This window comes from Eucalyptus grandis, chromosome 3 (genome assembly GCF_016545825.1).
Source record: "Eucalyptus grandis isolate ANBG69807.140 chromosome 3, ASM1654582v1, whole genome shotgun sequence".
Lineage (NCBI taxonomy): Eukaryota > Viridiplantae > Streptophyta > Magnoliopsida > Myrtales > Myrtaceae > Eucalyptus > Eucalyptus grandis.
Genome location: NC_052614.1, coordinates 33,640,872 through 33,667,326, shown reverse-complemented (window position 1 = coordinate 33,667,326; position 26,455 = coordinate 33,640,872). Strand labels below are relative to the sequence as shown.

The 26,455-nt window shown below is 36.9% G+C and overlaps 1 protein-coding gene across 1 annotated transcript; it reads left to right on the top strand.

Moving 5' to 3' along the window:
* On the top strand, positions 1–25,162 carry LOC104437275 (DNA topoisomerase 1). Its single transcript, XM_010050193.3, has 22 exons — positions 1–296; positions 707–1,432; positions 1,530–1,951; positions 2,239–2,893; positions 4,015–4,101; positions 6,052–6,098; positions 7,915–8,024; positions 8,109–8,209; positions 8,914–9,006; positions 10,254–10,337; positions 10,520–10,603; positions 11,091–11,159; positions 12,330–12,389; positions 15,732–15,803; positions 15,910–16,017; positions 16,093–16,169; positions 16,604–16,687; positions 20,123–20,240; positions 20,328–20,417; positions 23,041–23,106; positions 23,184–23,279; positions 24,649–25,162. Exons 1-22 carry the CDS (start codon positions 207–209, stop codon positions 24,841–24,843), a joined length of 3,534 nt encoding a protein of 1,177 aa, XP_010048495.2. The 5' UTR covers positions 1–206; the 3' UTR covers positions 24,844–25,162.
* Positions 25,163–26,455: the final 1,293 nt, after the last annotated feature.

The following is a 26,455-nucleotide window of genomic DNA, read 5'->3' as shown; positions in this document are numbered from 1 at the left end:
ACCCTCACCGACCAGACATCACGACAGCCTCTTTCTTCTTGCTCCATTGCCGCTCTCCACTCTCTGCTTCTCCCGCTGCTGCAACTTCAACACGCGCCCGACGCTTCCCACGTCGACGACCCGAGTGCGTACCGGAGGAGGAGGAGGAGAAAGCGAGGGAATGGGCGGTGGCAAGCCGATGGCCCAATGGTAGCGCCGCCGTTGCAATGAGTATCCGGCTAAGTAGGAGCTTATCGATATCGGCCGCCGACCCGCGATTGTGTTCGCTCCGTCGTCTTCGGACCTCCGTGGCTCAGGTTCTTGCTCATCAGTTTCGGCTGCCCATTTGAATTCTTGAACCCAAATGAATAAAAAGAAAAAAAGAAAAGAAATGGAGCATTAATTTGTCTCCGTGGCATTGCTCTGTGCTGGTTGGATTTTCTGTTTTGGGAATGGTGGGGATGATGGGGAGTTTATGCCGAATGGCCGTGTTAACTCTTTTGTATTATGTACCTCGGAGATGGTAGGAGCATGTTCGTTTGCTAAACCGAAAGAGAAGTAAAGTGCGAGTAGAAATGGGAAACATCGATGCTTTCTGAGTAAAGGGTCGAAAAATCATTTGTTTGACGACACTTGCGCATGTTATCGTCGTATGGTTATGAATGTGCTGTCATTTGATTTGATTGGTTATACTAATTTGACTTGTCGTTTGTAACTGCAATTGCAGTTGCAGCAGGGGACGCTTCTTAATCATCGCGGAATGTCGATTTGCTCAACTTCATTTTGTACTGGAGAGCTGTTTACGAGGTCTTCTAACCTCAAAACTCGAAGCGCACCTAGTGCGCTTATGACTAAACATCTTAAGAATCAGGAAGCTGGTAACGGCTTTACAAGGTTTCACGGCGGTCTGTCTTTTGGCCCTTTTCACTCTAGACCTGTACTTTCGAGCACCGCAGGAGATGGTTTATTCTTTAGCATTCGAGTCAAATTCCCTGGTAATGAAGCTTTGGCTACTAGGTTTTACTCACAAAGTTCTCAACCAGTTAATCAAAATGATGACGCCTTTGTAAGGGATGGGATAAGAGGTGCCACTGGATTGGGTTTTAAGGGTTTCAAAAAAAATTGGAAGAAGGCAAAGCAGTTAGCTGCTCAAAGTAAAAAGTCTGCTGCTTCTTCATCCATTGTATCAGAATCTTTGAAGGAGGATGTCTCAGTAGAAGTCAAAGAAAAAATTGCAGATACAGCAAAAGAAGTAAACTTGGGTTCATCATCTGTGACATCGCTTGCTAGCGGCGCTAAACAGGATAAGAGCAAAGGGAGACGAGAGCTTGCACGGAGCAAAAAAAGCAAAGAACAAAAGCGTGATCCTTTGAAGAAAGATTCTAAAAGTGCTTCTCAAGCAGAAGTGTCAGACCAGAAGAAAGTCGAATCCTTGTCCGCATCGAATTTGGAGGTCAGTGATTGCAAATCTGGGAATAGTTAGGAGCACTTTTAAAAAAAAAACAAAAACAAATCATGCTGTGATATCTTAACTGATGTTAATTTTGCAGGGCAAGTCAGGTGGAAGTCATCCTGACTCCAAGGAACTCCTTGAGGTTTCTGCTTTTGCAAAAACAAGTTCTGGTAAGAAAGTGCGAAAGTCAAAGAAAAAATCTGTGAAGACATCTGTTGAGCCATCGGGAGAAAAGAAAGAACAAGCAATCAACAAAGTGAGTTCTCCAAGTCAGAGGATTTCAAAGTCACTTTATCCTCCTGAGGGGAGATCTGTTGTGGTTGTAGAGTCTGCTACAAAAGCAAAGGTTATTCAAGGCTATCTTGGTGATATGTTTGAAGTTATTCCAAGCTATGGTCATGTAAGGGACTTGGCTGCACGATCAGGATCTGTTCGTCCTGATGATGACTTCAGTATGGTCTGGGAGGTGCCTTCTGCTGCTTGGACCCATCTGAAGAGTATCAAGGTTGCCCTAAGCGGGTATTGATTTCCATCCCACTTACTTCTTCATGACAATTCTTAGTGAAAATACTAGTGTTTTACTTAAGGGACTTTTCAGGAGCTCAGCGAATAGTTCATGAACTTGATTCAACCAGATTTTAGTCTTCGAAAATAGTAAAGTATCTATCTATGAATATGAAAACCATACCATTGAGATTAGGTTATGCATTAATGTTATTATCTGCGACATCTATCAATGTATGGAAGGCAAATAATTTGGTATTTAACTATGCTTCTGAATGCTTTCTTCCTGTCTTGGTTCTCAGAGCAGATAGTCTAATTCTAGCTTCAGATCCTGATCGTGAGGGCGAGGCTATTGCTTGGCACATCATTGAGATGTTGCAGCAGCAGGATGCTTTACGTGATGATATGACTATAGCAAGAGTTGTTTTTCATGAGATAACTGAATCATCCATCAAGGCTGCACTCATGGCACCAAGAGAAATAGATGCAAACTTGGTGCATGCTTACCTTGCACGCCGAGCTCTAGATTATCTGATTGGTTTTAATATTTCTCCTATATTATGGAGGAAACTACCAGGTTGCCAGTCAGCCGGGCGAGTCCAGTCTGCTGCTTTAGCACTTATTTGTGATCGAGAATTGGAAATCGATAAGTTTGTTCCGCAAGAGTATTGGAGTTTCGAGGTTGACTTTGAGAGAAGAAGTTTGGAACCTTCCCTAAAATCCATTTCTATCCCATCCCGCTTGACATATTTTGCTTCGACAAAATTGAACCAGTTGTCAATTGGTTCCTATATAGAGGCAAAAGATATTGAAGAGAAGATTAGATCTGAAGGTTTCAAAGTTGTTGCCTCTAAAAGTAACAAGACGAGGAGGAACCCTCCTACACCTTACATCACATCGACTCTTCAGCAAGATGCTGCCAATAAATTACATTTTCCAGCCACATACACTATGAAGGTTATAACCTTAAAATTCTGATGACCTTCTCAACAGATGCCTGCATATGTTGACCAGGAAAAACAGTTTTTGCAAGTTAAGAAGCATGCAATTTACTTCCAAGTGCATAAATTTTAAGCCTAGAGGTAATCATGCTGTAGATAGTAATATACGTGGAACTGTTCAGTTGTTTGCTTGCCGGAGTGTCTGAGAGATTGATTTTGAAGGTAAATATGTTTTCGTATCCTTGAAACACCATTGTGTGATCCATGCTCAACACTCTCTGAGAGTGCACCACATGTCACTCTTTGGCTGGTTGCCAAACCACATGAGCTGTTTTATAGTTCATGCCAAAGTTGCAAAAGAAGGTAGACGGCCCAGCCTTATTGGGCGTTTACACATGAGTGACGTGCAGGGAGAATTGATTTTTGTTTGTTCTTCTTTCCATTTTTTCTTTATTATTTGTCTTTCTTCTTCTATTCAACCCTCATTTTACTATACATGCTGGCACATATATTATCAGATTAGAGCATTTTACTCATATTTATATTCTATGAGAAAAAACTATGCTAAAAAAAATGAAGTTTCATGAATTTTGAATCTAACTTAAAGTTTAATCTTTTTTTTTTCCTTTTTTTTTTTCTTTTTCAAGTTATGTATAATGAGATTCTCTCCCCCCCTCTCGGCACCTCCAACCGCAGTAATTTTATTAGACTCATGATATCAGAGAAGACCATATTATTCTTCTTGTTTTATAAAGTCCTAATATTACTCGTAACATTCTTCTATTGATAACTAAATTCACTAATAAGAAATTGAATTTAGCTAAAGATAACACTTTTAATTTAAGAATTTGCTCAAAGCAAACATTTCCTCTCTCATAGTTCTGTAGTTTTTTAAGATATTTATTATCAAGTGCCACAACTAAGTTGGAATTTCATTTTCAAGTGTTTGTCATTGATTTTCAAGAAACTTAAGATTTGAGAGTATGTTTGATATTTTCCTAACTCTAGAAGTCCAAAACTCTACTTTGCCTATTGGTTGGTTAAAAATGAAAATAGAAACAGAATGAATTTGTTCTTGAATAACAAAATGATTGAAGCTGCTTTAATCATCTTATTCACATCAGTTCTTGAATGCAGCTTGCGCAAAAGCTTTACGAAGGGGTACAGTTATCAGATGGCAAGGCAGTTGGTTTGATAACATACATCAGAACTGATGGTTTACATGTAGGTGCTGTTCTTCTGTAAGATTGTCCTGAAGTTATCTAGTTGCTTGTACATGCTCTACTGGCATCACTGTTGTTCTTTTAAATTACTTGTTGATCTTTACTAACAGTTACTTTTAGGCCCTTTTAGCGGGTAAGTACTCAACCTATAGTCTGGACTTTTTATATTGGTTGCTTCAATAAATGTTGAAAGCGACATCTTTGGAGACTTAATGATGTGTTAGTCTAGGGAAGTGAAGTAGATAGGATTGGTTATTTTTTCATCACAGTGATAATATGCACTGATGTTAGGATGAAGTGTTGAGCCATAGTCGTACTTTGTCATTTGTAAATTTTGAACCCCTAAACTTTCTTTCTGGTAGTGTTGTTGCCTGTGCTATTTTATTTATTTATTTATTTATTTATTTTTTGGGGTCAAAGCCTGTTCTATTTGATTAGAGTAGATACGCCTCTTCCATCACTTCCATCATAAGTCATTAGTGTGCCATTTTCATATAGAAGGAAATGTATGCTGACTTTTTGAATTTGTCATATAATTCTAGCATTGTGCCAAGCTTTGATCATTTGTCGGTTTTTTTTTTTTTTTTTTTTTTTTTTTTTGGGGGGGCTATGATCATTTGTGGGTTAGGTGGTGTCAAAAGTTGGAAATTTTCTGCAAGAGCATTTTATGGGCTAATAGAGGAGTTGAATTATTGTGGTAAGATGGGTTTCCTTGGGAAGCTATCTGGAAAGCAAAATTTCACTCTCTGGCTTGCTTTCTTTGGTTGGAATTGAAAGCTTTTTCGAACCGAAGAAGAGAGGTAAAGTGTTGGCCACTATGTGCTATTTTTCTTTTCTTTTTTTTTTTTTTTTGCCAAAAGGAGGAAGAGATTGTGGTGAATCGTCTTCGACAACCATGGATGAGAACTTTTAGACTTCTTCTTATGGTTCTATTGGGCTAAGCTGGGTTTTAGTGAGGTCTGTTGAGCATGAATTGTAGGCATGGCAAAGTATTCAAATATCTTCTCATGCCCAAGTCCTCTTTCTATGTTTTTGGTTGGTTGGAGAAGAATGGAAAATATGTCTTTTGAAGGGGAAGAGTTTTCCATCTAGGCACTTGTTGAACATTGGTTGGAAGTTCCATACTTTTTGTACAGTGTGGAAGCGTCTTCCATCCTTGGCTCAACATTGAGCTCTTTGTTTACATGGGTTGGCACCCCTTCTTCCTCATAGTGGATTTGATGTCTTGACAGTTTTTTTGGATTATCATACTTGTGCTGTTTTGTGCATTTGTGTTGCCCTTCCTGAAAATAAGTCCTTGCTCTTTTACATAAAAGTTTTTGATATGTTTCTGGCTAGACTTCAATCCTTTGTAAAACTGGAAAAGCTGTATGTCATTGAAGCTTGGGTTGTGAATAAGTTTTGGTTCCAATGGGATACTCCATGTTGAGTTTTTGTGACGTTGTGGATTTCATGTCCTGTTGAGAAAGTGAAAAAGAAGGGGTAGGTGTTTTGTGAAGTGGCCATCAAGGGGGGTGCTGAGCCGTTTTTGAGGAAATTAATTTTAAGAGGGTGTCAAAATGTATATTCAAAAGTAGGACTGGAGATTTACTGGGGAATTTTATTACTTTATATTTTTTTTTTTTTTTCATTGCGAAAGACTTTCTTCTTCTAGAGAGGCACGTGTCTTCCCCCAACCAAAGTCTTACTTGCTATATGGAACCAAATTTAGTTATTCTCCCAACTGAAGTCATGTGCTTAGCTGTTTTACATTTATTCTTTCTTAATTCAAGTTTGAACTGTTAAGGAACTTTTGGTTCAGGTTGTAATATTTCAGTTAGTTTGCATCTACACTCCCTTTATTCTAGTGATTTGGCATTGTCTAGTTTATTTGCTTATTGTGATAAATTGCTTTTATTGGGGTCTGATTCTGACAATTTGCTCTGACGGTACCTTTTTGAGTTTGTTTTAGATATCTGAGGAGGCTGTGAAAGATATACGCTCTTTGGTGATTGACAGGTAAGATGATATCTTTGCATTAGAATATTTGAAAGATTGGATCTTGCATGTGTAGTCTCCATTATTACTTATTATAAGTATAAGCTGCTTTGCTAACATTTATCTTGTTAGAACTTTAACAGGGAATTTTATTTGAGTTTCAGGTCCTTGAACAAATTTCCTGTGTGAAGTATTTTCGAGGTTTCTTATTTCAATTGTATTAGTAGGATTTTCATTTGTTTCCTTGACTTTGATTCTTGGAGGGAAGGGTTTAAATTAGGTCAGTTTCTACTTCTTACACATAATATAACCGAAGGGCTGGAGAGTGTCTAAGCTTAACGTGGTTGACTTTGTGTGAGAAGTTTGTCCAAGGTTTGAAAGATGTCTTTCTTTTCTTCTCAATTTGGTTATTTAGATGCTGGTGCAAGTATAGTTGGTCTGGAATTGCAGACACTGATGGTGTCACCATAAAAATCGATTTCCCTCACATCAAGGATTGGCTAAAAATTTGCATCTTTGTCAAAGAGTGACTTCTATTGCACATGGAAGAGATTTTATCAAGCAAATTCTGTGGGAGTTAAAGGGAAGTTATAAATGAGACATCCAAGTGTGATGCCTTTTCTATTGTGTTTTACAATGCTACAGGTTCCTGGGTTGCTTTTGAACTGGATTTCTGTTTGGGGCTTGTTAGCTAGCTCTTTAATGTTATGGCTCCTTTTGCTTTCTAAGAAAGTGGCTTATTGGCTTATTTCAGAGTCTACCTAATGTTCAACCACCTGTGAAATAAAGTTCTATCCCATGGCTTTTTCCATTTGAATGGGGTAGCGATCTCTTTGCCTTTATGTATCATCAGAGTGGTCATTTCACTGTTTTGAGGTTGTTATTACTTTTTCTTTGATATATAAAAAGTTCAACGATAAGGCACCGAGGGGTGCAAACCCTCATGCAAAAGAGCCCAACTAAAGCCATATGCAGGACAGTTCTCCAAAGTATATAACTTTAAGCTATATGCAAAACGATTGGCAAAGTAAATCATCAGCTATATTAACAAAGACAGTTACATCCTTTTGCAATTATCCACTATACAAAAAGTATATGACTGCCAAGCCAATTTTCAATAAAAAAATAAATGGAAGATTCCTCTCCATCTAAAGATCTCTTGTTCCACACCTTCCAAAATCTACCAAACAGCACAGAGAGAGAGAGAGAGAGAGAGAGAGAGAGAGAGAGAGAGAAATTGAGGTAGTCCTTTTCTTGTTGCCATTGTAAAAAAAATGCCCTGCCAAGCTCAAAGTTTGCTAGATAGAACCTCCAGTAATTCAACATGACTCTGTGCAAGCATAGGAGATTGTCCAGACAATTCTTGTCTAAACCATGATCTAAAGTAAGGAATCTTCTCAAGTTGCCTCCCAAGAGAAACAAAAAACCAACAAAAAGAAACTCTAGTTGGAACCCTCACTTTCCAAATTGCTTTCCAAGGAAACTCTGTTCTACCACCAACAACCTCCCTATCTAGCAGCTTGTAGCAAGATTTTATAGACAAGATCCAATCTCTTTCGTTGTTATACACCAAAGCATCCTTACCATTTGGAGATTATTTTATTGTACCATGAAATTGGTTCTTGGAATGGAATAAAGTGTATGAAGCTAGAACTTAGGAAGTAATGCATATGTGTGTAACAGCAATTTTACAGTCAGCTAAATTGTTTGATGTTCCTATGAATGGCATGTAGTTTAATCATCAAGTTGACTTTTGATCTTGTGAAATTTAACTATGAAATTAATGTAAACGATGAAGATAGCAGGTCTAATATGCTTGAATTGGTCTGTAATGCAGGTATGGATCAGATTTTGCAGCAGAGACTGCACGCAAGTACTTTAAGAAGGTGAAGAATGCTCAAGAAGCTCATGAAGCAATTAGACCAACTGATATCCGGAGGTTACCATGTAAAGTTACCACCTTTCCAAGATATATTGACTAGTGTAATACAGATTGAGGCATGCTATTAATGTTCTTTTATTGTCTTGTAGCATCGCTAGTTAATATACTTGATGAGGATTCTTTGAAGTTGTACACTATTATCTGGTCTCGTACCGTTGCGTGCCAAATGGAACCTGCTGTAATTAAACAGGTAAGGATAAGTTGTACACTCTTAACTGGTTGATTAATGATAAGCTTCATGAATTTCTACTATAGAGCTTTCCTTTCCTTTCCTTCTCCTTTTCTCCCTAACTAGTGTAGGCCTTTTCAGTTTGTCCAAGCATGAAAATACTCTATAGAATGGTATAATACGCAATGTCTTTAATTGCTTTAGTATCTTTGTCCTATCCCATTCCAAAAATGCCCTAGGAAAAAACAAAAAGTTACAATGAAGGAAAAGCCCCAGAATGGACTGTGAAGGGTTATCAATGTGTTCCCATGGTCTCTTCCTCAGATGAAAATTTTTAGGATGAAGTATATCTGATAATTTTCTCTACCGCCCCTTCGCTGACTAGTGGAATGCATGCTTGGCCGATGTTGATAATCAAGGTTAAGTGAAGTTGCTTAAATTCGGTACCATTTGTAAACTTCTACTCTAAATTTGTTCTTGATGAGAGAGTACTAGACCTCAGTTCTGGAAATTTAGGAGTGATATCCATAAAGCACATGGTTATGGAAATGGAAGAGGTTCTATCCTTCCCCAGCAATATCAACTTTTTGAATTAGATTTGAAGCAAGTTCAACTATAATAGTCTTCTCAGTTTTTGTTGCTTTTATCAACTGTATTATTCGTACCTGCTTTTATCTTGTTCCTGAAGGTCGTTGATCGCGGACTTAAGTCTTCTTCTAATCCAGATTCAAGTGGAGATTGGGAATGCAGATGGGTCTATTATGTTGAATTCTTCAAGCTCAAAAATTGACTTTCTTGGTTACCAGGCAGTTTTCAAGGTATAAAATCTTATTAGCAATGTTGTGCTTGCTACAACTGTGTCATGGCTTCTATGTTGAAAAATGTGTGAAATTCCAAGCAGCTTATTGCTGTGAGTGCCATTTCAGTTTGTTATGGTAAAGTATTGTTATTTCGGAATGGGTAGAGTTTAACTAACATGCTTGTCAAATGTACGAAATGGTACTGGCAATTTCTGAAAGACCAACAAGCTTATTCAGGAATTTGATGAGGAATAACATTCATATGGAGGATGTTCAAATAGATATAGCAGCACACTCAAGAGTATCCGTAGAGTCATGGTTTTGAGTGCAAGAAAAAGTAAAATTGAACCTTGTTTTGATTAGGAAGTCTTGCTGGATTTTACAAGTGGTTAAAATAGAATCTGAAAGGGTTTCTCCCTAATTAGAAGCTAACTGAAATCTTAAATGAAGATAACCATGTGGAGACTTGCAGCATAAGCAAACATTTATAATTGGATATTATGCTACTTCCGAGTGTATTAGCTAGATCAAAAGTCAAACATATTATTTTCTTTGCCAGTATTCTGACCTACATACTAGGCATTAATAGATGATTAATGAAGAAAAAAGGACAAGGAGTTTGGTTTTTAATTGGTTTATATATCTGTATGTAAAATTTGGTCTATGGAACCATGGTTTTGCAGAAGAGCATCTTAGTTAGTCAGCTTCTGCACTGAAAATGTCTGAACCGAATCCATAGTAGGAATAAACCTTACTTCAAATGAAAGAGCTAAGTGCCATTTGTCACAAAACTTACTAGAGAACCCGCAGCAAGTAGAAAGAGAGAAAGAAGGAAGAGAGAAGGAGGAGAAAGAGAACGTAAAAGAAAGAAACAAAGAGGGGGCTGTAGATTTTCTGTGATAACAAAAACCCTACACCCATTGTATTTATATTGAATATAAATTGTATATGACAATAATACCCTTATGTAAGTAATAAAGGAAATAAAACTCTAATAACAAAGGAAACTCAATTAAAGTAACTTAACACCATTGATAAGTTTGAGTAGTATCGCATAGTTGGGAATCTGCTAATGTTTGTTAAGAAAGTTGAGTTTTAAATGTGTTTTGACTGCGTTTGCTTGTTTTTATGTAGTATAGTGCAACATTAACCCTAAAAGGCTTTGTCTTTTGGTGAGGGCCAATGTTTAGACTGATCGATTCTTGTGGATGGGTACTTTTCCTTTTGCCGAGCTACTTTTAATACAGCTGTATTTCTATTTTCAGGATATGGAAGCAGAAACAGTGAGGTCTAAAGAAAATGAAGGGAATGAACGTGATGAAGCTTTTGGAGTACTGAGCTCTCTGAAGGTATAGAACCACGTAGGATATTAAGAAGATATAGAAGAATTTATGTTTGTCTTGCTAAGTAAATCCATATAAGGAGATAGAACTATATCAGCATATGAGAGTTTGTTCATGATGATCTTTTGCTTATAATTGCTGGATTGCTTTCAAGTTCTACCAAGACTTCAATGTATATTTGTTTGTAGGTTGGAGATTTACTGTCTCTCAGTGACTTGCGATCCAAGCAACACCACACTCAGCCTCCATCTCACTACTCAGAGGGTGCATTAGTAAGTTCCTGTCATTTTATTTATATTAATTGAACTCTTCTGAATGGTTTTGGGTAATCTTCATGAAGTGCCTTCTATTGGCAAAGACTCCATCTTCTCACGTTTGGAATGATTCTGAAAAGCTGAAGTTCATTAGAACGATATTATTTTTGGAGGTTATTATTTTGTTGATGTACTTGTGACATGCATCGTTGAGAAGTTCTACTCTTTCTATAACAATATGTGTTGGTGTTTTTCACGGTGTTTAGGAGGGTTTACGAGTGAAATATTTATATTTATTTGGTGTTTTCCAGTTTTCATGACGGTTTTTCCATAGAGATAGGAAGGCACGGAGGGGTCTATATAGTATCCCTTTGACTGGATCTAGAGTAATTTTCTGGTTGAGATCAGAAAAGTGGTAGCTGTGTATTTTACTGTTGATGCTAGTTTTTGTAATTTTTTCCTTTGGATGCATTATTCTGCAAGTTTACAATCTTAAGTGTTAAAGGTTAAGAAGCTGGAAGAGCTTGGAATTGGGAGGCCGTCTACATATGCGAGCACACTGAAAGTGCTGCAGGTAAGTTCCTAGAATAACATGCAGAAGGCAGTGAATGTTCTGATACTGTGCAATTGTCATGATGGCAAATAGCATTGAGATTTGAGAATCATGAATGTACATAGGGTGATTTTCTATGAATGTCATTTTAATTTGGAAATCATCAACATGAGTGAGCTTGGGAATTTTAATCAAACTAAATTTGTAACATGCAGTGTTCCATACAATTATCACCTTATCCATGTTGAGATATTGGCCAGGGGGCTGTTACAAATTAAAACAAGGCAGATTAAAGAATGTTGCAGAGTTTCAGATTTCATGAACTTCCAAAGAAGTATATTAGCGTTTGCATCATAATTAAATGGCAGTGTCTTTTATCTGATTGAATTATGAACAACTAAAAATTGGCCAACAGAGAATATTGAAATTCATCTTGAGCTACCTCGTATATCCAAGTTTTGATTTGAGTTAATGGAGTAAGATAAAAGTCATCCCCTTTTGCTTTCCCAAAATCCAGGCTGATCTGACTCCTTGAAACAGTGGTCCTGAATGCAATTAAGGGCTCTTCTTTTCCCATCGGAGCCTTTAATCCTTCTGTGCTTGATGGGCTATGCTTGTCCATCTTTCTTCCAATAAATATTAACTCCAACTTTGCTATTGCATAATTATCCTTTCATAAACTGAAAGCTTTTGAATTACTTGCATAACTAAAATTACCATCTTCATTTTGGTGAATTTTGCAATCTTGTGAATGATGATGCTACCTCTGAAATATGGCGCTTCAGATTTGAGTGCAAAAACAAATTGTGGTGAAACAGTGGTCCAGCACCATTCTCTGGTCTTGTACCATATGAGGAAAATATGAGCTCTTGAATCACCATGGAGTAATAGTACTTAGACCAAAAGAGCGTTTAAGATGTGGTCAGTTAAATAATTAAACTGGTTGAATTGCTATCTGGTCTGTTCATGGTCTGATCCAGTTGGAGGGACCCTGATGGCAACAAATTCAACTTCTACTAGTCTTTCATGCTTAATTTGCCTCTTAATCGGAGACACATTTGTCCAAAAATGGAGAAAAGACATTCCTCTAAATAATGTTTCCTGCGATTGCAGTTGTCGGCTATAAATCCTTGTCATTACTATTCTAGCAGCAAATTAATTATGCGCTTTTTTTTCCTTTGTGGTTCTCAGGACAGACATTATGTGACAGTAAAAGCCCGTGTCCTACATCCTGAGTTTCGGGGCCGCATGGTATGTTGCTTTTTACTGAATAACATCATGAAAGTTCTGTCTACACAGTAATCATTGCTAAATTCAATTTGAACTATAAAAATGACTTACGTAGGCATAGACTGTACGACGTGATGACTTTCAGAAATGAATTTTGTAGACTGTTTTCTTCTGTGTTAGGTTCTTCTGAATCTTTTGAATGTGACTAGATGGATACAATGAGGTAAGAAAAGTAGAAACTTGGACTATGTTGGATGTAGGAAGAAATTCCAGACAGGCCTACAGCCAGTACTAATGTGAGGTCACAAAAGAAACATTTATTCCCACTTGTCAGCACCTCCTCAAAATGGCTCATCTTTTCCCAGAGATTAACTGCTGGATCTCTCATGGAGAAACCAGAGGGCTTCCAGTAATGAATGGAATCCCGTCATCATACTGATGCTTGTCCACATAGTGTTTTGGCTCCTAGGTGTTAATGGGTTAGTGGTCAGTTCTATGTTGGATGAGATATAGCTTTTGAGGGACTGATCTTTAGTGGCTTGTAAAGAATCTCATTCCATTTTTTAGGTTGATTGGAGAAAAAATTTCTTCAAGGGCTCTGGAGAACAAAGAAAGCTCCTTAACATTGTTAAGGGCAAATTGCTGTGTGTTTCCTTTAGTTTGTCTTGGGTATTTGACTCGGATCTTTTTCCAGATATTTAGAATCTTTTTGCTTGCGGTTGGTCTGCACTGGGGATGCGTACCCTAGGTACTCTTGCAAGAAACCATACCTATCTCCCAAAGCAAATGAGAGTAGGTTCTTAGCAACATAAGTGGAGAATAGGTTATTGTGTCATGTTGATAGATACAGTAGGATGACTCAGTCCTTGGTAATTAACCTTGTCTCTGTTGCTGTAGGTATGTTGAGAGAGAACTAGAGATTTTTATTATGATGGTTAATAGAAAATTTAGTTTATTTGTCAGTAAAAATTGTTCAGGGGAGTGGATGGAAATTGGAAGCTTTATGTTACAAATTTCGCATAATAGTAAACCCAAATTAGATGTAAAAAGGTTCGGTGGTAAAGCCTTGTCAAAAGCATTTGTTTATGCAGTAGCGAGAGAACGTTGTCATTGAGATTCTTAAGATGACTGACGGCATAAGTGGTTATTTGAGCGAAGCTTAATTAGAAAACCACCTATTAAAAATTTTCCAATATACAATAGTTTTTTTTTTATAAATATTTTCCATGAGGTAATTAGGGGCCTAGAGTATGCTTCCATTTTAGACATGAGTGGAGGACATGATATTATGCATCATGCTTGTTAGGAACTTAGGAAAGAAGAAAATTAACCAAGATGATTCCTCTTTATCTTCTGTCTCATCGGAAGGAAAGAAATAAGAGGGTGTTTCAAGGAGTTGAATTCTCTTGGGATTGTTTTAGGGTTAATTGGTTAACTACCCTTCATTTTTGGTATAGTGGGAAAGTGAAATCACATACTTCTAGTTTGTTGGAATGTTAGGAGCAACATTTTTACGCATAATTTTGTTTATGGGTGGCTTTCCTTTTGAGGCAATTTTTTGTAGAGGTAATTCCCCTGGGTACCTTCTTAATGAAATTTTGTGTTAATTGGAAAAAGAAAATCACGAATGTTTGTTTTTCAGGTGTTAGGCTACAGGAATGAACGGATTCTTTCTTTTACTACGGTTTACTGGAATAATATTTGGAAAAGTAGGACTTCCATCTACGATATCTGACTTGTCTATGGTGGTTTTGGTTAGATTAGACGGTGAACTTTAGATGTTTCAGTGAGAAGAGGAGGTTTAGGGAAGTGAGCTCATATGAAGAGGGTGAGACTTGGGAGAAGGCCTTAGATGTAACTAGAAATTGCTCAGCTGGCACTTGTGGAATTGCATGCGTATTGTAGGACACGGATGGATCCCTTCAATTGTATGGTAAGGGGTAAAAGGGTTTAGCAGTTGTTGTCTGATCATTAGCATATGGTTTTCATTTTAAGCATTACTTTAAGTGAAGTTGGATGCAGCTTAAAAGATTTTAGTTAAGATTTAAGGTGAATGGTAAAGAGATGGAAATCAAATTTCTGTTGATATATTCAAATGTCAGGTGGAATGAGTCTGCATTTAAGAGTTAAAGGCTGTTCACAGTAAAGAAATAGGATAGTTCAATGATTTTGGGAAAAAGATACTACCTGTGAAGCTGTCAAGAGTGCTCTGTGATAGTCTGATTCTTGAAATCATAAAATCGCAAAGGTGTATCATGAGTAGCTTAAGAAATTGCATCCATAGACAGCAAATGTGCTTAAGTTAGAGTTTCTTGGGAAATGCAAAAGAGATCGTCTGTTACTGGGGTTTGTCATTTTTCCCCTAAAATAAGAAGTGTTTCTTTGGTCATTATCTAGACTAGGCATGTGCTATATCCGTGGGAGACTATCCATGAAAGAGATTAAAGGCTGTTCACAGTAAACAAATAGGATGGTTCAATGATTTTGGGAAAAAGAGTGCTCTGTGATAGTCTGATTCTTGAAATCATAAAATTGCAAAGGTGTATTATGAGTAGCTTAAGAAATTGCATCCATGGACAGCAAATGTGCTTAAGTTAGAGTTTCCTGGGAAATCCAAAAGAGATCGTCTGTTACTGGGGTTTGTCATTTTTCCCCTAAAATAAGAAGTGTTTCTTTGGTCATTATCTAGACTAGGCATGTGCTAGATCCATAGGAGACTATCCATGAAAGAGATTAATTGTTTATGTTAGAATATTTAAATAATAAACCACGCCTTTGTCCAACAGTTTAAGCTTTTGGAATAGTTGGTTGCAGTCCCACAAAATCTCACATGGTATTAGAGCTAGGAGGTCCTGAGTTCGAATCATCCAGGCCCCTATTTGCCTCCCCAATTAAATTTCCATGCTTAATACTAGGCAAAAGACCAGACTAAGCATGAGAGGGAGTATTAGAATATTTAAATAATAAACCACGCATTCGTCCAACAGTTTAAGCATTTAGAATAGTTGGTTGTGATCCCACAAATCTCATAGTTTTAACTTACCTGGAGATGGATCTTTGATTCTAGTGTTGAATGAAAATTAAAAATAACAAGAACTGGGTTTTATTTAAATCACCATTGGTTTGATATTGAATGCTGAATGTCCCAAGCTCCACGGTGACACAGGTGATTTAAGGCTTTTATTTATTGTTTGTTCTTTTATTTAAAGCTCCTATGTGCAGTTTATTCTGTTTTATCTTTGTACTTTGAATGTCATCTAAACGAAAAATGGGTTAGAGTTTGTTTTTCCACTTGGCTTGGCCCTCAGCTGAAAGAATTGTCTGTGCCTGACTTCTTTATCTATTTCTGCTTTTTGATGTTAGGTGTCAGCATTTCTTTCTCACCATTTTTCTGAGGTCACGGACTATAGCTTTACTGCTGATATGGAGACCGAGGTAAACTCTTTTAACTCATAAAATGTGTTTTCTGTAAATGATGACTCCAATTTTCAGCATATCTGCTGATCTTGGCTGACCTTGTCTGATAAGTACTACTGTTCAGCTTGATAATGTGTCAGCTGGTTTAACGGAGTGGAAAGGTCTCCTGAAAGATTATTGGGCACGATTTAGCTCATATTGCAACCGCACTGCCACTGTTCATATTCATCAGGTATGGCTCTTTTGGTTTTTTGTCCCCTTGAGCCTACAGTAATTTCATCTCAATAGAATGCTTTCAAATTGGCAGGTGGAGAAGATGTTGGAGAAGACATTTGGGGACTTTTTATTTGCTTCTCTTCCTGATAAAAGTAGGACGTGTCCAAGGTATAAGCAAACATTGTTTATTTGTGTTGATCATGGAATGTAAGAAGCATCTAGCTTTATCCTCCAAATTGTTGATTTACTTGAACATCTCATGGAACGTAAGAAGCATCTAGCTTTATCCTCCAAATTGTTGATTTACTTGAACATCTAGCTTGTCATTGGATTTATCAATCTATCTTTTTTTCTTAATTCATCTGTAGAAGTTGAGCCATGACTATTGTCCGAGATTGCAACTTATAAACTGTTCATTGTAAATGATTGGTCTAGTCAGTTGATCTGGTGGACAGTTTGTATGTGCTTTTGCTTGCTTGATGTAAATTTATGGAGTCTGTCATCTATTGGAAAAAGATGCTGTACTTTTTGCTTACATGAAGGTATATTATTGTCCTTTGTAGTCACTGTTAATTTATAATTTATAACCATTGATTTTGCAGTTGTATGGAGGGCACGTTGATATTTAAAGTAAGCAGGTTTGGTGCTGGCTACTTTATAGGTTGTGATCAGCACCCTAAGTGCAAGTGAGTCTCTTTCTCTGTGTATATATAGATTGCATGCCTGTTTCATATTATCTTTTGCATCTTGCCAGTAATGATTCTTCATGAGAACATAAGATTGGAATCCAGATGTTCTTGACCTGAATGCAGATGTGTTAAACTGTATTTACTACACGATGTCTAAGTTAGGCCAAAGTTATGACTTGAATGCGGATGGGTCAGACTTTTTTTTTTTTTTGGGCCAGCAAATGAGACTGTATTGAGCATAAGATTTGTATCAGTGTTGGCAAAATTAGCCATGACTCCGTTACATGATTTAAATTCGCACGGCATAATGCATTGAACCAAAGAAATTTCTGATGTGGCTTGGGAGGCATGACATAATGCATTCCACCAGAATACCACACGGATGTGATGAATGAAACTTAGTTGTTTTGGTATTTTAACAAGAATGATGCAAAGTAGAGACAAATGTATTTCATGCCAACATGAATTATCAACCTAATTTAAGATTTGACCCAATTCAGGCTTGACAGATTTGATCTGTCATTAGATTATATGCTCTAGATTTTATTATTTCCTGATCTTTTTCACATTTCAACAATGGTTGGAAATATTTTATGTCCTAATTGTAGCATTTTGTTAGTGTCTCACGGAGAGCACAAGACATTTGAGTGATGAGTTGTATTTTTAACTATGCAAATTATTGACATTGGGACTTTTGATCTATTATTGAGCATGATGTGGCATCACGACCAGATAAGCTTGTAAAACACATTTTTTTCCAGATTGGTCTACTAGTAATCCTTCGTTGTGTCACCTGTCTCTAGCTAGAGTTCCACTTGCTAATATTAACTGGCCTGTCATCACTATTTTCTGCTTACCTAAAACTTTCTACCTTGTAGTAGTATAGCATGTAAATCGTTTCAATGTATAATTGGTCAATTCACCTCAGAAATATTGTTTTATCATTGAAGAAGAAATGATTAGTTGAGATGCAAATCTCTTGAAAGGATTTCTACTTTTGATTCTGTTTCAAGTGCTATCTGTTGGTGGTAAATTGAGTTAATTTACTCGGAATGTTGAGATGATCTAGATTATTGTCAATGGGAAGCCATGCTTCTGGTTGAACTGGAACTGGAGTCGTATGTTGTGCACAGTTACTATTTTGGTGATTGGAACAATACTACAACATGCTGATCTATTTAGAGACAACAAATTAAATTTTAGTGTTAGTTTTCTTTTATTGGCCCCTACCAGTAAAGATTATCACTATGGGTCAATTGGGGGAGAGAGAAAATAGTTGGGGGGAGGGTGTGCCAATACATTTACAGAAAGATCTCAAAGCCAAAACGGAGCTCATTTACATGACAATTAATTCACATTGTTAATCAAAGCTTTTAGATCCAAAAGTTAATCCCCACTCCATCAAAGATATAAAACTTTAAACAATCTTTTAATTACCTATTTGTTTCCAAAACAACCATAAAGTAGAAAGAGGAACTGAGTATCCTAATGAGACGGATTTGATACCCTGCCATTCCCATAGCTCTTGCTAACTGGATCCAGCTATAACCCAGCATAGCCCCATAGGGGCATAACAATTGCCAACAGATCTTATCCAGGGATAATGAATAAGATGCATCAAGTTATTTTTCTTCCTATTGTTTTTCCTGGAAGGAAACGTCTATAGGGCAACAATTCTCTTCTTTAGATTGTCCAATGTAGGAATGTGTTCCCAAAAAGCTTCCCAATTAAAGAAAGCAACCGGTAGTGGAATTTTTGCATTCCAAATAGCTTTTTACCACAATCACCGGTCTTCTCTTTCAGGCAGTGAAAGGATCTTAATGACAATCTTTGACACAATTCTAAAATCATCTTATGTTAGAGTCCAAGTATTTGTAAGAATCATTCAACAATTAAAGTAATCAGCAAAAGCTTCTAACTCCCAATCTTGGGCTTGGCTCTAAAAATCAATCTCCCCGGAGAGCCCTCCAAGATTGAATTGGTAGCAATCCTTCGTAAGTGACTCCCTGCTCCTATTAATTTGAAAATTTACGAAACTAATCTTTTACCACCAAAATTTTGCACCAAAAGTCACTTTCTGATCACAGTGAGGCTACCTTATTTTAAAATATGAACATAGTACGCATTCTATTATCTAATTTAGGCTGTTTCATTAGCGGGAAATAAGTTGGACCCTTTGCGGCTTAGTGGGTTATTTTGCTTTTGTTCTTTGGCCTTTTCTTCTAACATTTGAAATCTGGTTGTTATTAATATTTGAAGGCTTGAAACCTTAAGATCTTAGAGGCTTGGAATGTGAAGTGAAATAACAATTTATTTCCCGATTTAAAATTAAAAAGAATATGAATGTGTTTCCTCATCTTGGTGGGATCAATTTCGGACGGAAAGCAAAATAAGCATTTACCATAAACACTTCCAAACACACCTTTTCTTCAGTGCATTATTATTTTGTACAGTCAATGCTTTTCAAAGCGAAATTATCAACTGGAACATTTTACTTCCTATATAAAACAGTGAATGATCCTGACGAATGCTTCAAATATATGGTGACCCAAATCGACAAATTAAGCTTACCCCTTGGATGCTGCTTTCTTGACAACTGTCATACTACATCCCCATCCTCATACCAGGACCCCTAGCATATCACCAACATTGATCCAAATCTAGTTAAGCATTTGTCTATTAGGATCTTATTTTGTATTGCTATTTCGATTTTTTGGTGCTAAAACTAATTGAAGTATCTCAATGGTGTCGGTGATGTACTTGCATCTATTGTAGTTTTTTAGTTTTGATCATATCAGTCTTTTTTGCAAGAAATTCTTTTTATGATGCTGAGGATCTTTGTCTTTGATGCCTATGGAATCTACCTTTTTCAAAATCTAATAACTTACCAAATAAATGGTTGAAGAGGTATGTTGTAATTTCTTTGCTCTGCCTTTTGTTACAAGAAGTAACTCAAGTATGACAGTCAACCCGAAACAACTTAATTCAATATTTCTTTAATATGTAATAATAATAATCGAATACTGCAGCTTGTGTGAGGAATTCTGTATTGTTTGCTTGCATTACCTCAACTGAAGATTCATATTTCAGAAATGACTTTAATTGCTATTTTCTTATAGTGAAGTCCTTACTCAAATCATGAACCGCAGTATGCCCTCTTTTTATTCCCTCATAGGATAATTTCTTTTTTAGCTTTCTATGGATATGTAATTGTCAGCTGCTTAGCTTATTGAACATTAAGCATTGTTGTGTGCCCATTTCCGGCTACATAAGTGAAATTACAAGCTGAGTTTAACTTTCTAGTGTCTTGTCCTGTCTCAGCTGCATCTGCTTTGCCACTTGTGATTCTCAATATGAATGGAAAATGCACATCTAATATTGTCTTCCACTATGTCCATTGCTGCCAATGATATTCTCTGGTTGGATACATAGGTATATTGCTAAGACTCTATATGGTGAAGAAGAAGAAGAAGAAAATGCTACTCCTCAGAATAACAACTCAATCGAAGAGCCAAAACTTCTGGGTCTTCATCCAGGATCCAATGAAAAGGTTAGCTTCTATGTCCTTTGTTATTGAGAGGTAATTGCTTAATACATTCACCTAACTTTTTTTCTTCAAATCCTTTTATGCTACTAGATTCTTCTTAAGAATGGGCCATATGGATATTATGTACAACTTGGTGAAGATAGAAAGGGGTACATTCCAAAAAGAGCCTCTATTTCTCAGGTACTATTTCTTTTTTCAAATAAATCTAATTCAAAGCAATCTTCGTACTAATGTTCAATTTTTGTAATACTTTTTTTCTTCTTTTTGTTCCAATTGGTATACAATAGTACTTTTATCCACTGTTGTTCTTTTCCTTTTCTTTTTTTTTCATTCTATTTTCCCCACAGAGTAGAAGGGAATAGTGTGTTGGCATAGTTTTAGTGGAAAATGAGAGGTTAACGGTTGCAATGCAGAGAAAAGAATGTGGAAAGGGTTGAAAATTTTTTCTTAGTTGATCCAAATATTTGTGGCTACATTCACTCGGAATTAGACAGCTTGATCTCCTTGCTTGACACAGATGAGAGCAAGCTATGATTCTTCCATTCCCGTTATTATCATTCCATAGTATTTAAGATTGGCATCGTCTGTCAACACTCCCATTGAAGATGAGTCATGCAGAGCATAATTCTATTATTTTGCTTTTAGAGAAAATTCTTTTTTATTTAGTTTTTTGTTTCTTTATTAGGTTAATAAATAGTCATAGGCAGTCATGTGACTTTTAACAAGACCCAATGAGATCAGAAGCTGTTATGTTAGATCAAGGCTTGAGATTTTCTTACATCTGTAATCCTAGTACAAATAGGTCTTTATGTCACTTTGTCACTAGTTTTCCACATTCAATAAACATCCCGGGTTTCTATAAACCCTAGAATATCTTTATTGTAGGTGCAGTTTGTCTTGATTCTAGCCCTTGATTTTTTTTGTTCTTAATTGTTCGGCTGTTTTTCACTTCCCCACTGCATCAATGGAACAGTCCTGATGCGGTGGAATTGTCTCTTCCACTGGGAATACTGTTAAAGACATGGGCGGATTCTGGTTTGGGCACAGGATCTGGGTTGTCTTGGACACCTAAAGAGAAATCGCACATAGAGATGATGGTCACACTTTGAATTGTACGATTAAAACTCACATGAACTTGGCAATCTTTACATGCTTTATATATGATGTTCTTTCTAGGCCTAAGTCTTCTGCCTCATATTAGCATCTAGGGCCACAGTGGGCACACTGGTTAGCTATAGTTAAAAATTTTAAGAATTGTAAGCATAGATTAAAGGAAACCTTCCGAACAGACCCTCAGTTTATTCCCCCCATATCTATCTTAGACAAATGCTAAAGCAACCTAGCTGAGTTAATAGAAAAATAAATTACTATCTTCAATGTATGTAACATATGGAAAAATGAAGCTAGAAATATTTACCGTAGCTTCCTTGAAAAGTAAATTTTCTTTCTTTACTATCAATATTACTGTCAAGCCCCTTTTTTAGATCATTTTCAGCTGAGTCCATAGATTTATAGAATTAAACATGTTTGCTGTGTTACCACACCTAATTCCAAATAACAGAGGAGCCACTATTGATGTCCATCTTGGAAAGGAGTGGCCTATTGAGCTAGTGAGCCACTTAGTGAAAAAATCAGCTATCTGATCATTTGGTTTATCTGAGGCAATAATTATTTGTTTGTCATTTACTTTTGCTTGATGAAGTGTGCAGTACCCTTTGCTGTGTCATGTTATGACATTGAGAGCAGTATTTGTTGATGCTTTATTGTGTCTGTGCTGCAAAAGTGTCATTTTGCTTGCCAGATTTTGCTCATGTAAATTTAATTAACAATGATGTCCGACGTTTCTAGCTGCATCGCTGGGCCTCTGCACTAAATTGTGAGACTGCCATCTGTTTGCTAACTGAGTTTCCAGCAAATGTATGATAGCTCGGTGTAGGCCTCGCAAATTGATCCAGACCAATCAGAATTGATTCCATAGCCGTATTTGTGAGGTTATTTTGCAGGCTTCTGTACCCAGGAAATACTGGTGTCAACACAAGACGACACCAGTACCCCGTCATTGTTGGGTGCATCCAAATGCCCTTGGACTTGTGCTCTGTGGGGAAGCTATTGGGACAAAGCTTTCTCCCCTGTAGTCTCTCTTTTTGAGAGAGATAGAGGTGGGAGAAGGTGAAGAATAAACCCTAGAGTCTGAAAGAAGACATGTTCGAGCAAAAATTTCCATGGTCTGGGTACTGATTACTGAGCACCAGTAGGCCTGAAGTCTGTGTAGAACCTTGGCGCAGACAAGAAAAAATCAGGACACGAAAGGGGCTGCCCTTACAGGCCAGAATTTCACAAGCCTATAAAGTGTCAAAGGACTTCCTGATGGAAATTAAAAAAGGTCCAAATTGAATATATAGCTAAAAAGAGAGGATTTCACAGAAGGCGATATCTTAAATTGACCTACAACTCAACTATTTGATTCAAAATGCTATGACTGCAGAATTGAGCAAGAAATATCAAAATGAATTACCAAAAGATTCATCTTACATGATTTGAGACACTGTATCCAGCTTATATCTCTTGAGGTTTAGATATCATTTCTTTGTTTTTCTTACTGCACATTTGGCTTGAGTGATAATTTAGTCGATAAGTCTGTAATTTCTTAATATGTCAGAGCATTTTCTTTTTGTTTCCTTGTAGTTTTTTGGTTTTCTTACATCAATATCTCCACATAATTAGACTGCACTGCCAAATCCATAGAGATATAAATGGATATGTAATCTATGCATTAGTACTAACTATAGTTTGTCTTCTTCAGACAAAGGAGGTGGATTCTATTACCATCGAGGATGCTCTTGAGTTGTTGCGATATCCTGTGACATTGGTATGTCTACATTACTAGAACATTTGTTCTTTATTCTTAGTTACAAATATGCTCAATTTTAATTGTGATTATTGCAGGGTAACCACCCAAAGGATGGGCAGCCTGTGATTTTGAAGCTTTCCAAGGTTGGATTTACCGTCAGACATAGACGCACAATGGCTTCTGTTCCTAAGGTGATTGTCGTCTCTAATATACTCTTCCGTTGTTTGGTGATCACAATCAACTTTCATTCTCTTTTTGCATGTGTTGCTTTCCTGGTCTTAAAGAAGTGTAGCATATTATGCAGAAGCAATAAAAGTGGTGAAGAAGTCTCTGAATTGGGTATTATATCAAGATTGTGAGTCTAGTGATTCATCTATTTCTGCTTCTTATATTGTGAGTTGATAGTATTCTTAGTGCAATATGTTAATTATTTCCTTTAGGATGTAAGTTGACTCCACCCTTATAGATTAGGTTTAACTGGCTCGGAAATTTTTTTCTCAATATTTTAAAAGGAATTGCTTCCAGCATGGGGAATCCTGTGTGTGATATGGATGAATCCATGGAGCCCAATCAGACTCACACGATTAGGATTACTTATGCTTCCTTTAGATCTGAGAACTAACTTCATTCATTAACAGCGTTGGCAGTATGTTCACTGAGAATAACAAAACATACTTTGGTAAAGTTCGTTAAACAAACCGACAAGAAGCCCATCATAGAAAGTTTCTACTTGAGTTTGCCAGAAGACAGTTGCTGAAGGCATTTTGAATATGTGGAATTATTAAGTAGTGAGTAGCAAAGTAGCCAACCTCACTTGGTGAGGCAAAGCTCATTGTTACTCCTCTTTTACTTATTATTCATCTTGAGAACATCAAGAGTCCAGGGTTTCAATTTTTTCAATTGAAGGATGTTGATGATTTTATCTAGTAATTTGCTTTATCTTTTTTTGCACCTGTTCTTTTTATCAGCGTGTTGTGACTTACAAGTGATGCTGGAAACTCCATGTCTTTCTTCTTGGTCCTTGGTAATAAGAAAGAAGAAGCACGTCCTAACTCAAATCTAGACAAGTAGTTGCTCTTTAATCAGTGGAAATAGATTTCATGGAGTCTTTTTATTTAAATTCAGCTCACATACTTGGCCAATTTTTGGGCATGGTTTAGCAATTACAGTCTTAGGTTATATGGTCTCAGGTTTTATGAAACTCATAGAAGATCTTTGCATATTTCTTTGTTGTTTTTATATTGCATTGGGTGTAATCCTGAAATGAAGTTCATAAAGCAAGTAAATTATTTTTTCCCTGCATTCATCTACTTATTTCCGCCTCAGCTAAATAACTTCAGATAGTTGCTTTTTCCTTTCAACATTGAAGCTTTGTATATTTGGCTTCTGATTCATTCACTTTTTGGTGGTTTAACTGTTTGATTAAATGCATTGAAGTAGATGATTAGATTGCTCAACTTATGAACGTGAGGCAGATTTTTTGGTTTGCTATTTTTTCTGATGATCTGTAGTAAGATAGAGCCTTGGTAGTCCTCATTGTGGATGTTGAAAATAATGCAGAACCTCAAGCCAACGGATGTCACTATGGAGAAAGCCTTGGAGCTATTATCAGGGAAGGATGTAAGACGTAGTGGCCGACCTAAGAATAAGCCGAAAAGCGAAGAAGCTCTGAGGTCTATTAGCTTTGGGAAAAAGATCAGAAAGAGCGCAGAGATGTGTGGGTCGACCGACCCTTTTGCGAAGTCATTGTGCTGATTGGTTCCCTTCTGATCCCTTGTCATTGGTCGCGGGAGATGACGTTAGAACCACAATGGCACCGGGGACATGTAGAAGATGAGAGAATGTGTACATGATGTATCCACATTTGGATATCTGCATTATTGTGGATGCTGCTGAATTGCGGTGTCCTAAGGGCCTATTTGTATACATCCTTTTTAAGCATTTGGGGACAATTAGAGACAAAGGTTACAACTTTGGTTGTGGTGAAATTGGTTTACCAGCAACAATAAGAGACCAGAGTATATAAAAATGTATTATATACAGTTTTGCTTCATTTACATGAGCCGTTAGATTATGTTAGATTATGTGATTCTTCTTGTAACCGTGCCATTATAATTTGGCGGAATTAATGAGGAACCTGTATTTGATTTGCCCCAAATTTCAACCGAGAACCCTAATATGAATGCCAATTTCGTCTGACGGGCAAAGCAACGCCCTCCGTTGGAGTCTTGACGTGCTAAAAATGCACGTCGGATCCGTTGAGCATGGGTCTTCCACGTCGGGATTAGACAGCATATTTTGCGGCGAATTTGGATGGAAGCGCAAGGGGGTAATCGTGTCCATGTGGTACCATCTTGAGGGCTTTATGGGTCGAAAAACAGTTTAGGGTATATCAATTTGTTGGTAAAGCGCGAGAGATTATCCCCAAGAAAAAGCAAGAATTGATCAAAAAGTCTTTCTAGCGTGAATCTATCAACTACATAAAAGTCGGTGTCTTCAATACCTTTTGATAAAAGTACAAGAGACCAGCTATAAATTTGAAAAAAAATCGATCTTTTGGGACTTACATAATGTTGAGATGTTATGAAAAGATGATAAATTTTTATCTACATTTAACAAGTCAACAATTATGCGACCCGATGGAGAGAGCACAAAATCAGATGAGACTTTGAGTCATTAAAACTCAAGAAGGTTTTTTTATTAAAAAAAGAAGTCGTCGAAAATCCAAGCACATATGGCCCAATTTCTCATGCCATGGAGTAAATCCTCTTCGGAGTGATTCTTATGTATGTAGCTGTGTCATTTTGCACTTTCATCGGTTTCAATGAATGGAATTACTAAAATGAACCACAGAAGATAGATGCCTAAATACATTTCGGGACATGATTATCAAATCAATGTTAAATCGTATGGATATAATTCAACCCTAAACTTTACAATTTTATCAATTACGGTAGAATTAGATCAATTGGACAAAGGTTGAAGTCCACTAGTAGATTACGTGACAAAAAAAACTTGTTACGAAAGATTTTATCAATTGAAGACATGATCATGATCATATGAATTCTGTGTTTCTTACCGTCCAAAACGTAATCAACCGAGTGAGACCGTCGCCGTTCAAGGTCGGATGAACCTAGCCAGGAAGGACAGATCGAAACGTCGTTTACGTTCGTTAGCGATACAGCATTACAAAGTTGAAGGGGACAACAAAAATTGCCTAGAATTTCTAGTTCAATCTTTTGTGCACAAGTTCCATGAAGTGCTTGTGTCGTTTGTTAAGATGGATACATGAATATGGTGCAATAGAATGGACAAAGTCACAACTTTAAATAATGAAGATCATTGTCAACTGTATTCTCACAAATAT